Below are 15,525 nucleotides of genomic sequence, written 5' to 3' on the forward strand. Positions count from 1 at the left end.
ATTCAAGACCAGCCTGGCCAACATGGTGAAACCTGGTCTCTACTAAAAATAGAAAAACGAGCTGTGCGCAGTGGCACGTGCCTGTAATCCCAGCTACTCAGGAGGCTGAGGCAGAAGAATCACTTGAGCCTGGGAGGCGGAGGTTGCAGTGAGCCAATTGTGCCATTGCACTCCAGCCTGTGCAATAGAGTGAGACTGTCTCAAAAACAAAACAAAAACACAAACAACAACAACAAAAAACTTTTCTAAGATTTTGGCTATGCTGTGAAGGAAAAATTAGGCAGATAGATGGGTGGTACAGTGAGAGTTATTTTAGAAAACACTCGCTACTTTAAAAAATTATTCATTTAAGATTAGTTTGTATAAAAAGTAATATGTCCATATGTTTTAATAATCAAATAATACAGAAGCAATTATTTGCTGCATTTCTTACCCCCAGCAATGAGCCATTTTAACTTTTTGGCTGATTCTTCTATATGACTAAATATGCTTATACTGCCATTCCTTTTTTTTTTTTTTTTTTTGAGATAGAGTCTCACTCTGCTGTTCAGGCTGGAGTGCAGTGGCATGATCTCGGCTCACTGCAACCTTGCTTTTCAGGCTCAAGCAATCCTCCCACCTCGGCCTCCCGAGTAGCTAGGACTATAGGCGCATGCCACCATGTTCAGCTAATTTTTAAATTTTTAAATTTTTTTGTAGAGATGAAGTCTTATTGTATTACCCAGGCTGGTCTTTAACTCCTGGGCTCAAGTGATTCTCCCGCCTTGGCCTCCCAAAGTGTTGGGATTACAGATGTGAGCCACCGCACCCGACCTGAGGACCTCATTTTTATGGGCACTAATTACACATCCTTTTTGAAACCAACTGCCACAGACGTGAAATACAGTGGTTCCTCCCAACAGGTCAGGTAACTGCTCAGCCAATCTCTTACTAGGGAACAGGTCAGGTTCGGATGCTGAAGCATCTCCCAAAGCTTTTAGTTATTGAGGATTTCTTTTTTTAAGACAGTATCACTCTATTATCCAGGCTGGAGTGCAGTGGCATGATCTTGGCTCACTGCAACCTCAGCCTCCTGAGCTTAAGTGATCCTGCACCTCAGCCTCCCAAGTTACCAGACTACAGGTGCGTGCCACCACTCCCAGCTAATTTGTGTGTGTGTGTGTGTGTGTTGCAGATTCGGGGTTTTGCCATGTTGCCCAGGCTGGTCTCAAACTGCTGAGCTCAAGTGATCCACCTGCCTCAGCCTCCCAGTGTTGGGATTACAGGCGTGAGCCACTGCACCTGGGTATTTCTAAATTAGCCATGTTGGACAAAGCTCCTGTGTATCCTTCTGGTCACTGAGGTTATTTTCTGTTATCAAGGAGTTATCTGGGAAAGGTGCCACTTGGCTTTGTAAGCCAGTCTCACTGTAGTCAGAGTCCATGTATTAGTTTTGTAGTGTTGCTCTAAGAAATCACCAAAAAACTTAGTGGTTTAAAATACTGATTTATTCTCTTACAGCTCTGGAGATCAGAAATCTAAAATCAAGGTGTTGGCAGGGCTGTTCCTTCTGGAGGCTTCAGGGGAGAATACATTTCCTTGCTTTTGCTAACTTCTAAAAGCCACCTGCATTCCTTGACTTGTGGCCCTTCTTCACATCACTCCAACCTCTTGCTTTTGTCATTACATCTCCTACTGTGGTCAGCTCTCCCTCTGCCTCCCTATTATAAGAACACTGATGATTGCACTTAGGGTCTATTCTGATCATCCAGGTTAATCTACCGATCTCAAGATCCTCAATCTCATTTGCAAAGCCCCTTTTGCTATCTAAGGTAACATTCACTGGTTTCAGGGATTAGGTGGACATCTTGGGGAACCATTATTCATCCTACCATAGCGCCACGTATGTTTCTGTGCACTGCCTTGGTGGAGTGAGAGGAGAGAGCACCTAGCAGGGTTACAAGGTTTCAAAGTGTTCCTAAATTAAGATCTTGTGGGTAAACTCAGCTCTGTAACTACTGTGATAACTGAGACCATCATAAACCGGCCTCATTTCTATTAGCTCCATATCCCTCCCTGCCAACACTGCTTCCTTTAAAATGTTCTGTAGCACTGAGGCTGGACTCCTTATAACTTCATTATCCTGAAAAACAAGTTATTCGAGATAGTAAGATGCATGTTTTCTACAAGGTGAGATGTTTTTCTCATAAGCCTCTGGTCTAACAAGTGCAGTTGTGGTCTGCAGCATGCTCACACAGTGTAATAGCACCTTATTTTTCTTTATCACTCTATATTCTGCAAAATACCTTCACATCCTTAGGAAATTTGGGCATAGGAAAAGGAAAGTGGTGTTATTTCAGTTGTACAGATGAGTAAACTGTGGCTGAAAGGCAGAGAATGGATTGTAAGGTAGATGACTTTAATATAGGAACCCCCCACCAGGCACTGGACACATGGATGGAATGAAATGTACATGTAATTGATAGAATTTGCTGCTGGACTTTGTGAGCATTTAAATGTGGGGAATGTAAGTGAGAAAATCAACTGAGGTTTCTAGCTTAAGCAATGAATACTGTAATGAGCTTGCTTTTGAGATATGTTGAATCTGATGTACCTAAGAACTAAGGGATATAATGACAAAACAGGAAAAATGCTAGTCTGGGACTGTGGATGTAGGGCTACCAATATATTTGGGGACCATAAGCATGCAGGTAGTTGTTAAAGTCACAGGGAAGAACTCATACCAGGAAAAATACATAGAGGAGGGCTGAATGGAACCATAAGCACTCAAAGTATGGTCTACCTCTGCTTGCCTCAGAATCATCTGGGGGAGCTGTTAAAAACAGATGCCTCACTGTTAATGTACTTAATGTCACAAAAATTGTATACTTTTTTTTTTTTTTTTTTTGAGACGGAGTCTCGCTCTGTCGCCCAGGCTGGAGTGCAGTGGCCAGATCTCAGCTCACTGCAAGCTCTGCCTCCCGGGTTCCCGCCATTCTCCTGCCTCAGCCTCCCGAGTAGCTGGGACCACAGGCGCCGCCACCTCGCCCGGCTAATTTTTTGTGTTTTTTTTAGTAGAGACGGGCTTTCGCCGTGTTAGCCAGGATGGTCTCGATCTCCTGACCTTGTGATCCGCCCGTCTCGGCCTCCCAAAGTGCTGGGATTACAGGCTTGAGCCACCGCGCCCGGCCAAAAATTGTATACTTTTTAAAAAATTATTTATCTTTTAATTTTTAATCCAGTTTTGGATGGGATTTCCACATGTTCTGAAAAACTATACTTAAAAACGGTTAAAATGGTAAATTTTATGTATATATTACTATAATAGAAAAATGCACAAACAAAAAACAGAAAATAGATTCCTTTTTTTTTTTTTGAGACGGAGTCTCGCTCTGTCACCCAGGCTGGGGTGCGGTGGCCGGATCTCTGCTCACTGCAAGCTCCGCCTCCCGGGTTTACGCCATTCTCCTGGCTCAGCCTCCCGAGTAGCTGGGACTACGGGCGCTCGCCACCTCGCCCGGCTAGTTTTTTGTACTTTTTAGTAGAGACGGGGTTTCACCGTGTTAGCCAGGATGGTCTCGATCTCCTGACCTCGTGATCCACCCGTCTCGGCCTCCCAAAGTGCTGGGATTACAGGCTTGAGCCACCGCGCCCGGCAGAAAATAGATTCCTAAGCCACATTCCAAACCTGAATTACTAAGGTTTTGCCCAAAGTCAGGCCTAGCAAGTCCAGAAGCCTGAAGAAACCAGGTAAGATTCAGAGAGCCCAGGAACTGATATATTTTAAGACTAGCCTAGTTTTATCTTTATAAATAATCCCCCAAAGCAGCTCCCTCCATAACCCATAACTAGGACCACTTTTCCTAGGCCATCCCAATCCAGATACCCTAGCTCACCACTCCACAGATTCATTCTCCACAAGATTTGTTCCAAACAATGGGGAACAGATACCGATTCTTTGAATTATATGCCTTGGACATTTTACCAAAAGCTCCTGCCAGGTTTTGAGGCTGCCTGATTGTTAAGGAGTTAAGGAGAATGAACATAATTCTCAATATAAAACTCTTTCAGTATCTCTTTCTTGGTCTTCTTGCCCTCCCATCTCACTGCTTCTGGAATCATAATCTGTTCTTTTCTTTCCCTCTTTCTATCAGTGATTCAGGGATTGGATGAGTCTCTATGGTTTGTTTTGCCCTGAAGAACAGAAGGCTTCTGTCCCAACTGGTGTTGCCAAAGCAACATATTAATTCCATGCCATGATCCTGGGTCAAGATCTGCACAATCTGATTGGTCATATCACCTCGGATGGCAAGGGAGTGGAAGTGGTCAAAATCATGGAGTCCCAGCTTTCGGAGACGCCTTGCAGCTGCCCGGTAACACTTCCAGGGTTGGGGCTCCACAAGGAGGTAGTGGCAGAGGGAGGAAAGATGGGCCAGGAACTCCCACAGGCCATGGTCTCCGTGGTTCAGATGAATCCACATGGTTATTGACATACAGAAGCCAATGTCAAAAACTGAACGTCCAAATTGGCTTAAGAAAGAGCTCAAGAGAACCTTCCTTTTCCTTTGATTCATGAAGTCCAGGGTAATAAAGGTCAAGGCATCAGGAAAAGGACATTCTTTTTCGGCTCGCTTCACCAGGACTGGATCTATGTCACAGCAGAGGAGCCGGAGTTCTCTTGAGGCATCTGAGCAGGTCTCCCCGTCAGGTAGGGAGAGGAAGTGTTTGTATAGAGCCACACTTAGATCCTAGAGGAATCCAAAAGAGCTTTGTCACTACAGTTCTCAACCAATGAACAGAAGAGAAATCTATATCATTCTCCCACTGAGAATGCCACTTACCTCTGGCTGTACAGGATGTGAGGTTCCTAAACCATAACCTAAAGAGGTTGTGCAAAAAGTTTTCCACAGAATAGGCTCTCAGTGCCCTCCAGGGGTCACATGCTGTAATGCATCATCCCCATATTTTCCTGACACTGATGATAGATTGGGTTGTAGTTCAAAGTTATAGCCAAATGGATGCAGCAAAGGAGCCTACAGCAGTATTTCCCAGCTTAAGTAATATGCTGATAAACTCACTCTTTTTCTGGGTATCTCAAGACCCCAGGGAGGAGGAAAGGGGTCCAGAGGCATAACCAGTGTCTCTTATGAAGGAAGTGAGGAATACAGCAAACACCATCTTATAAAAACCTGCTTCTCAGACCTGTGGTGGGGGAAGTCTGGATTCCAAAGTCCTCATTTAGCCTTCACTACAGCTTCAATTTTACTGTCTTAGGATTCATCACCTCCTTCTGAGACATTCTGCTTCTATAACCATCATTGCTAAAAGTCACTGCTAACAACCTTCTAGACAAGTCTAATGATTTGTGATTTTTACCACATTAGCACCTTTTTACTCTTAAGTCACCATCTCCTTTCTCTAACTTTGAATTCCTTTTTTTTTTTGGAGACAAAGTCTGGTTCTGTCACCCAGGCTCGAGTGCAATGGCGTGATCTCGGTACACTGCAACCTCTGCCTCCCAGGTTCAAGCAATTCTCCTGCCTCAGCCTCCTAAGTAGCTGGGATTACAGGCACACATCACCACACCTGGCTAATTTTTGTTTTTAGTAGAGACCGGGTTTCGTCATGTTGGCCAGGCTGGTCTTTAACTGACCTCAAGTGATCCACCTGCCTTGGCCTCCCAAAGTGCTGGGACTATAGGAATGAACCACTGCACCTGGCCTCTTTGATTTCTATAACCATTATAACTAACTCAAATTTGTGTTTTTCCACATAGTATTTTCCAGGCATTTTTCTGTTTACTACTTTATTTGCTTGGTGTAACAAGCATGTGAGGAAAATATTTATTTATGCCTTTTGTGCAGGTGAAGAAAATGCACAATGGAAGCCACCCAGATGTCCAATGATAGTGGCATAGTCAAATCAATGTGGTATAATCATGAAGATAGAATACTAAGTAGCAGTTAAAAATGAAGACACAGGCTGGGCGCGGTGGCTCACGCCTGTAATCCCAGCACTTTGGGAGGCCGAGGGGGACGGATCACGAGGTCAGGAGATCGAGACCATCCTGGCTAACACGGTGAAACTCTGTCTCTACTAAAAATACAAAAAATTAGCCGGGCATGGTGGCGGGCGCCTGTAGTCCTAGCTACTCCGGAGGCTGAGGCAGGAGAATGGCGGGAACCCGGGAGGCGGAGCTTGCAGTGAGCCGAGATCGCGCCACTGCACTCCAGCCTGGGTGACAGAGCGAGACTCCATCTCAAAAAAAAAAAAAAAAAAAAAATGAAGACACACAGCTTGGTGCACAGCATGGACGATTTTCACAAATACATAATGTTGAGAAGAAAAAGCAAGCCGTAACAGAAAATATATGACAAGCATCCACTTACATGAAGCTCAAAAATGGGTGAAATTAAACTACATCATTCAGGGAAGAAAAACAGTACACTATAAAGAAAAGCAAGGAAACAATAGAAGGCTAGTTGTTACCTCTGGGTAGAGAATAGAGGTTTATGAACAGGAAAAGGAACTTTTGGGGAACTTGTAGGGTGCTGACAACGTTTATTCTTTTTTTTTTTTTTTTTTTGAGACAGGGTCTTACTCTGTTTCCCAGGCTGGAGAGTGCAGTGGCGTGATCACTGCAGCCTTGACTTCCCAGGCTCTAGAGATCCTCCTACTTCAGCCTCATGAGTAGCTGGAACCACAGGTGCACACCATGATGCCCAGTTAATTTTTGTATTTTTGGTAGGGATGAGAGTTTGCCATGTTGCCCAGGCTGATCTCGAACTCCTGAGCTCAAGCAATCCACCAGCATCAGCCTCTGAAAATGTTGGGATTACAGCCGTCAGCCACTGCGCCCAGCAGTTTTTTGGGTTTTCTGTTGTTGTTCTATTTGAGACAGGGTCTCACTTTGTCACCCAGGCTGGGGTATGTAGCACAATCAAGGCCCACTGCAGCCTTGACCTCCTGGGTTCAAGCGATCCTCCTCCCTCAGCCTCCCTAAGTATCTGGGACTACAGACGCCCACCACCACACCTGGCTAACTTTTTTAGAGATGGGGTTTTGCCATGTTGCCCAGGCTGGGGAAAGAGTTTTTTAAATTGAAAAAAAAAAAAGCACCCATAAATTATGGTACATCTATCCAATGAAACATTAGGATGCTGCTAAAAAAAGAATGCGGTTATATAATCTCAGAATTAAAAGCTACTAATAGTGTGTTACCATTTATAAAACTAAAAGGGGGGTATTTATACATAAATGCTGGTATACACACAGGACTGTGTGGGGGAAAAGGAGGATTTAGGGTTGGGAGTAGAGACTTTTTACTATTTACCCCTTTGTAGTTTGAATTTTTTTGTTTTATCAAGCGCAAGCATTTTTTTTCCCTTTTCTGACTACAAAGATCCAGAAGAGAAAGCATTTTTTAAAAAGTGCAAAACAGAAAGCTCCATAAACGTACAGCCAGGTTTGGGAACCACTACCCTAGTTAGCTGCCAACTATGTCTTTACCTCTCATGTGTATACTACTCTTAACTTTAAAATCTCTGGTGGTTTCCTAATGCCTTTAGTGAAATCCCAAGCCTTAACCTCAGTCTCTCTTTTCCACCGTTTTCACCCTCTGACTTCCTGTATCATCACAGAGAAGAAATTTTGCAGGGGACACCGGACATCAACCCATCTCCTCATTCCAGTCTTTAAGACTGTATCCAAATGTCCTCCTCCTACTTATCAACTGAGTCCCACAAGGTCTGCAATCGTCCCCCAAAGTCTCTTCTGTGAAAGGACAGCAACACAACAAAACTGTCCCCTGCACTCCAGATGCTGGACTGGAGCGATGGAGGGAGCAGAGAGAGGGTACTAACTTTTGAAGCATTTGCCATGGTAAGTTCAGACTGCCTGCTAGTGTAGGATATCCCAGTGGCTACAAACAGGTGTGGGAGAGACATTTCCTTATTTTGCATGTGGTTTGATTATAATCATTATATGCCTAAGAATAGTTTGCAGCAAGAAGAGTGGCAGTGCCACCCTTCTCCATTCCCTCGGGCAAAATGCTCTATTTGCTTCTCGATCCTCTCCACTGTACTTTGTCAACTCACTGTTTTTGTTTTGCTTTGTTTTTGTGATGGAGTGTCGCTCTGTCGCCCAGGCTGGAGTGCAGTGGGACCATCTCGGCTCACTCCAGGCTCCGCCTCCCGGGTTCACACCATTCTCCTGCCTCAGCCTCCCGAGTAGCTGGGACTACAGGCGCCCGCCACCACGTCACCTAATTTTTTGTATTTTTAGTAGAGACGGGGTTTCACTGTGTTAGCCAGGATGGTCTCCATCTCCTGACCTTGTGATCCGCCCGCCTCGGCCTCCCAAAGTGCTGGGATTACAGACGTGAGCCACCGCCCCGGCCTACTCACATTTTTTGAAATAAACATGCAGGTCCTAGGGTCTGTCCTGTACTGTATAGCACACGAGTCTCAATATCAGGCATGATTCTGTCACCCTTGGCTTTTCTCTCCCAGTAAACCAAACCTAACCCCGTGTTCCCAAACGTGTGTCTCTGGAAGCCCCCTCTCCCCAGCCAAAGCGCCAGGCACGCTGGACAGAGGCCACCCTAGATACAGGGACCGTCCCCACCTGGGGTCTGGCCCTTAAATAGAAGTGGGAACGTAGTCGACAAAGACTCCTCTCCAAGAGAGATTCCTAAGACAGATGGTGGAACCCTGGCGGGCAGGCATCAGCAGCACTGGCAAGGTCAACGCCACGCTTTATACTCGATTTGGGGAAGTTTTGATGGGTGTGAGCCCAGGCCAGAACCACAGTGGATGTGTAGGCAACCAACCGCTTGGTTCCGGATGCTCCAATCCCTCCCCTGTCACTCACCCCGGAGTTACACCCCACGTCGAGCCCCAGAATCGGCCCGTTCTCGGGACTCTGAGGAAAGAGCTGTCGAAGCAGCTCCGGGGGCAGGAGGCGGAGCCGTTGCTCCGGAGGGTGGAAGCGAGAATAATGAGGAAAATTTCCGAACGGGGCGGCGCCGGGTTCCAGAACTCGCGGTTCCTCTTCCGCTGCGGTCTCCTTAAGACTCCCTCCATCCAGTTCCGAGGGCACCGCCATTAGCCTCATCACCGCCTCTGGGCCCTGGCGGAACCGGAAGTCGGGACCTGCGATCGGCGGGGGCGGGGCGGTGCCAGCGCGCGTGCGCTGAACGGCGAGGGCGGGTGGATCGAATTCTGCGGTGAATCAAAAAGGCTGTCCCGACTTCCTCGCGCTGTGTGCCTGTAGCCGGCGAGCGCGTGGGGCTTGCCTTGTATTATTAAACCCTCATCACAACACTGGGAGGGGATTAGCAATATCATCCACGTTTTACAGGGATGAAACAAGCTCTGAGGGCTAAGTGTCTTGGCCAAACTGACATAGTTTGAAACTTGGGCTGCTTGACCCAGAGCAAGGATAATAGTTTGTTGGGATCTTGGAAATCAATTTTAGTCCGATTTCCTTTCTTTATAAATGCAAAAAGTGAGACCCGGAGAGAACTTACTTGTCTGGGGCCATACAGTGAATCTGTGACTAAAGAACTTCCACCCGGTTCAGGAAAGGGTAGCCAGGAGCTGCAGGTCACTTGCGAAGCCGGCCGACTCAGTCCTGTCCCCCAGGGGGAACAGGACCGCGCCTTAAGAGCCAGCACTTAAAGAGTGCTTACCGGGCACCAGACACCCTTCTAAGCTTAGTCAATCCTCTCACTAACCCCATGATTAAATGACCGTATTATTATTCTTTTTATATAGATGAGGACACTGGAGTACAACAAAGTAACTTGTCCAAGATCCTACAGTTAGAAATGATGGTACTAGGATTCGAACCCAGGTAGTTTGGATCCAGAGGATGTACTTGCAATGCTGTGTTATTCTCAACCTTGAGTCTCCTGTACTTACCATGGGCCTGGCACAAAGATGCTCAACAAATGTTGTTGAATGAAAACTCAATAGAGGATACAAGTAGGTGACTAAGGCCAGATCTGTTTGGGGAAAATTTAAATGGAAGGGAAAAAGGATGCAAACTGAAACAGACAGTGGAATGGAGTTGGGCAAGATGTGAGCTAGAGATTGGAAATAACAGAGCTGATAAGGAGAGGAACTGAAGGGTCAACCTAGGTAGCAGGTTCCAGTCAAAAGCCAGCATGGCCCAGAATATCCGTCAGGGTCAACCAAGCATCAACAGAGTTGTGCAGGAACTCCCACCCCCACCCCTGCACCTGGCCCACCCATCTTAAAGAGGTCTCCTGCTCCATGAGGCTGGCAGTTTGGTAAACTTCTTACAAGGCACTGAAGCATGACTCCTGCAAACAGTGCCGTCAGGAGTTAAAATAAGCACTGTTTTCCTCTCAGTTTTTACTTTCTATTTTCTTTTTCTTTTTTCCTTTTTTTGAGACAGAGTCTCACACCGTTGCCCCGGCTGGAGTGCAATGGCACGATCTCGGCTCACTGCAACCTTTGCCTCCCAGGTTCAAGTCAGGTGATAGTTATATGGGTGTTTGCCATAAAATTATTTCAACTTGTCTATGTGTTTGGAAACTTTCATAACAAAATATTGGAAAAAAGGAACATTTAATGCACAAAAAACCCTCTTGAAAATTAACAATATAATAGCAGAAATGAAACACTCCATAGAACAGTTGGAAAATAAGCTAGAGGCAATCTTCCACAAAGTAGAGCAAAAAAAGATGGAAAATGGAAAATATAGACAAAAGACAAGGTCCAGCCTAGGAGGTCTCACATAAGAGTTCCAGAAAGGGAAAGCAGAGAGAACTATCTAATTATCCATCAAGGAACTACTATCAAGGAAGCAATTCAGTAAAATTTCCTAGAACTGAAGGGCCCATCAAGTGTCAAGTATAATGGATGAAAATAGTTTCACAAATGACAAAACATGGTGAGTTTTCACAACACTGAGGACAGAGAGGAAATCCTCCTACATGTTTTCAGAAAGATGAAAAACAAAAAGACAGATTTCATACAAAGGATCAGGAATCACGACAGCAGTGGCTCTCTCACCAGTCACAGTGACAGCTGGAAGGCAATGGAACAATGCCTTGAATGTTCTGAAGGAAAATGATTTCTAATTTTCCCTTCTATACACAGCCACATGATTAATTTAGTGTGAAGACAGAATGAAGCCATTTCCAGACATGCAAGAAACCAAACGCATTGTCTTCTATGAGCTCTTTCTCAGGAAGCTACTGGAGAAAATCTTCCACCAAAATGAGGTAGAAAAACCAGAAGTGAAAGTGTATGAGTGTATGGAACCTAGAAAGCAGGTTTTTAACAGAGGAGAGTTGAAGGAAATCCCCAGGATGGAGATGGAAGGTTATTGAACAGCAGCTGGGCAGCAGATCTTCAGAGTGACCAATGCAGGCTACAGCAGTCAGAAGATTCCAAGAGAGAAGATGGCATCAACAAGATGAAATTGATAAAACATTTAATGGGCTGGGTGCAGTGGCTCACACCTGTAATCCTAGCACTTTGGTAGGCTGAGACAGGAGGATCACTTGAGGCCAGGAATTTGAGACCAGCCTGGTCAACATGGCGAAACCCCATCTCCACTAAAAGCATAAAAATTACCTGGGCCATCATGGCACGCACCTGTAATCCCAGCTACTCGGGAGGTTGAGGCACGAGAATTGCTTGAACCTTGGAGGCGGAGGTTGCAGTGAGCTGGGATTGCGCCACTGCACTCCAGCCTGGGGGACAGAGTAAGACCCTGTCTCAAAGAAAAAAACGAACAACAACAACAAACCATTTAATGTATCTGAATATATTCAGAGAATATTTACCCACTTAGGGAAGAGTTAAGAAGTTACTAATAGGCTGGGGGCAGTGGCTCAAGCCTGTAATCCCAGCACTTTGGGAGGCTGAGGCGGGCGGATCACCTGAGGTCAGGACCAGCCTGACCAACATGGAGAAACCCTGTCTCTACTAAAAATACAAAATCAGCCAGGCATGGTGGCACATGCCTGTAATCCCAGCTACTCGGGAGGTTGAGGCAGGAGAATCGCTTGAACCCGGGAGGCGGAGGTTGTGGTAAGCCAAGATCGTGCCATTTGCACTCCAGCCTGGGCAACAAGAGTGAAACTTCGTCTCAAAAAAAAAAAAAAAAAAAAAAGAAAGAAAGAAAGAAAGAAAGAAAGAAAGAAAGAAAGAAATTACTAATAAGGACATGAAAAAACTAATCAATTGAACATATAACTAACAACAATGATCAGCTCCCAGAAAAGCAAAATGTTGTGCAAGGAAGGAGAAGTAATCATTGTATACTACATAGTTCAGTGGTCAACAGGTTTACAGTCTTGATAATGTAAACATTGAATATTGATCAATCTGCAATCTTAGTTATAACCAAATCAGAAGGACAGGGTAGGAGTGGCAGGAGGTGGGAAGAATGTGTGTGTGTGTGTGTGTGTGTGTGTGTGTGTGTGTGTGTATGTGTGTGTGTGCGTGCATGCCCCTGATTTCCTTCTCTTTGTTTTTAATCCCTTCTGATTTTTTCTCTGACTGACCTTTTGTTTTCTTGTTCAAACTAATGTATTTCCAGCTTTCTAATGCACATATATTAGTTTTATAGTCAGAAACCAATACAGGTTATTACCAAGAAAAGGTTAGGGACCACATCTCTGCATCCTGTTTCCCTTCTTAACTCACCATGGACTTACATCTGTGAATCTTTCTCTATGTTTTTTGAGCCTACTTATGTTTTCAGCATGTGCCACTGCTTGGGCATAATGAATTCCACAAGGTCACCCTGCTGTGCAAAGCATTTCATAGAATCATGGAATCTTACATTTTCATTTATCATTGTTCAAACCCAAGGGATTCCTTGCACTCAAGAATTACACCAGGTGTGTTCAGGGCAGTGAGGCTGAGTAAAAGTCTGTGAAGACAGGTAGTGGATGGAGGACTGGAGTGTTTGGGGTTAGTGGTGGCAGAGGGGCTGATGAAGAAACAGGGAAGGAGAGGACTGGGAAGAGGATATGAAGAACCAAACCCTGCTGCAGACACCAAGGAAGGTGGACCGAACAACTGTGTCCTGCCCCTGCTGAAAGCCCCCAAAGGCTCCCCAGTGCCCACACAATAAAGTTTGAAGGTGTTAAATCAGAGCAGAGCTTCTTGAACTTGAATGCACAAAGGAATCACCTGAACCTCTTATTAAAATGTAGATTCTGGTTTGTTGTTTTTGTTGTTTGAGACAGAGTTTCGCTCTTGTTGCCTAGGCTGGAGTGCAATGGCACGATCTTGGCTCACCACAACCTCTGCCTCCCGAGTTCAAGCAATTCTCCTGCCTCAGCCTCCCGAGTAGCTGGGATTACAGGCATGCACCACCACACCCAACTAATTTTAGTAGAGACAGGGTTTCTCCTTGTTGGTCAGGCTGATCTCAAACTCCTGACCGCAGGTGATTCACTTGCCTTGGCATTCCAAAGTGCTGGGATTACAGGCATGAACCACTGCACCCGGCCTAAAATGTAGATTCTGGCTGGGCATGGAGGCTCATGCCTGTAATCCCAGCACTTTAGGAAGCTGAGGCAGGAGGACCCCTTGAATCCAAGAATTCAAGACCAGCCTGGGCAACATAGTGAGACCCTGTCTCCACAAAAAATTTTAAAAATTAGCCAAGCACGGAGGTGCATGCCTGTATTCCTAGCTACTCAGGAGGCTGAGGTGGGAGGATCACCTGGGCCATGATTACACCACTGCACTTCAGCCTGGGCAATAGAGTGAGACCCTGTCTCTAAATAACTAAATATGTGTAGATTCTGATTCAGAAGGCCTGTGGTGGGCCTGAGGGTCTGCATTTCTGACAAGCACACAGGTAATGCACTCTCTTTGAGCAGTGAGGCCTCAGAGGACTCAAAAACTCCTCTGAGACTGACTTCCTGTCTATTCCTTCATCTTCCCCTGCACTCCCCACCCCATCCCAACATCTCTGTTCCAGCCATACTGAACCACTCACAGTGCCCTGAGTGTGCTGGGTGGGAACTCCGTGTCCTCACATGTACTGTTCCCTGTGCCTGGAATCTACCCTCCATGCACAACTTCCACTTTCCTCAAGACCCAGCTTATGTGTGTCCTCTTTTGTGAAGACTTCACCAGCTACTCTCCTTCAAAGAGAGTGAATATTTTCCTTCCTCTATCTACATGAATGTCTGTTACTGCATTTGTCACACAATACTGCAATGTTTGATTTACTGTGAACTCATGGAAAAGAGTGACCACATCTAGCCTTTGTATCCCCAGCATCTGGCACGATGCCGGGCAGCTAAAGGAATGCTACCTTAATGGGTGGAGGCTCTTTACACATAAAGAAGGAACAGGTTCTCAGTAATGCACAGTTTTACTAAGGGAAGAAAAATAATTCTCAGGAAAGGACATCTGATGTCTCAAGTAGTTGATACATGGTGAGTATCACTAATTACCTGTATTCCTGCCATCATCCTTCCCTCCTTCTTTCTTCCTTCCCTCCTTTCCTTTATATCTGTTTATTTTTTGAGTTTCTCTTTACAGTATATTTTAATACCCAAGTTATAGAATTCTTTCAGTATAGAAAAATTAGTAAACCTAGATAAGCTACAAGAAAAGACCTATTCTTACCCAACCTCTGGAGATAATAATTAACCTTAAAATTTCAAAAAATTTGTAGGTACATAGTAGGTGAATGTATTTATGGGGTACATGAGATATTTTGATACAGGCTATAATGATCACATCAGAGTAAATGGAGTATCCATCAATTTAAGCATTCATCCTTTGTATTTCAAACAATCCAATTTTAATTATTTTTAAATGTACAATAAATTATTGTTTTAATTATTTGTAAGTGTACAATAAATTGTTGTCGACTATAGTCACCCTGTGGTGCTATCAAATACTAGACCTTGGTCATTCTAACTATATTTTTGTACTAATGAGTACCATCCCCATTTCCACATTCCCCACTACCCTTCCCAGCCTCTCATAATCATCCTTCTACTCTATATCTCTATGAGTTCAATTGTTTTAATTTTCAGCTCCCAGAAATAAGTGAGAACATGCAAAGTTTGTCTTTCTGTGCTTGGCTTATTTCCCTTAACATAATAACCTCCAGTTCCATCCATGTTGCTGCAAATGACAGGATCTCATTCTTTTTTACGGCTGAATGGTACTCCACTGTGTATATGTACCACATTTTCTTTATCCATTCATCTGTTGATGGACATTTACTTGGCTTCCAAATCTTTTTTTTTTTTTTAGACAGAGTCTTGCTTTGCTTTGTCGCCAGGTGGGAGTGCAGTGGTCCGATCTTGGCTCATTGCCTCCACCTCCTGAGTTCAAGCGATTCTCCTGGTTCAACCTCTCGAGTAGCTGGGACTACAGGCACGCATCACCATGCCTGGCTAATTTTTTGTATTTTAGTAGAGATGGGGTTTCACCATGTTGGTCAGGCTGGTCTGGAACTCCCGACCTCAGGTGATTAGCCTGCTTTGGCCTCCCAAAGTGCTGGGATTACAGGCGTGAGCCACTGCAC

At 45.0% G+C, this 15,525-nt stretch overlaps 1 protein-coding gene across 1 annotated transcript; it reads right to left on the minus strand.

Moving 5' to 3' along the window:
• Positions 1 to 1,465: 1,465 nt before the first annotated feature.
• BCDIN3D (BCDIN3 domain containing RNA methyltransferase) lies at positions 1,466 to 9,103 on the minus strand. Its single transcript, XM_045365206.2, has 2 exons — positions 8,851 to 9,103; positions 1,466 to 4,727 (listed from the first exon to the last, which is right to left on the minus strand). The coding sequence occupies exons 1-2, from the start codon at positions 9,091 to 9,093 to the stop codon at positions 4,098 to 4,100; spliced, it is 873 nt and encodes a 290-aa protein (XP_045221141.1). The 5' UTR covers positions 9,094 to 9,103; the 3' UTR covers positions 1,466 to 4,097.
• Between the last annotated feature and the right edge of the window lie 6,422 nt (positions 9,104 to 15,525).

The sequence above is a fragment of the Macaca fascicularis genome, chromosome 11 (assembly GCF_037993035.2).
Source record: "Macaca fascicularis isolate 582-1 chromosome 11, T2T-MFA8v1.1".
NCBI lineage: Eukaryota > Metazoa > Chordata > Mammalia > Primates > Cercopithecidae > Macaca > Macaca fascicularis.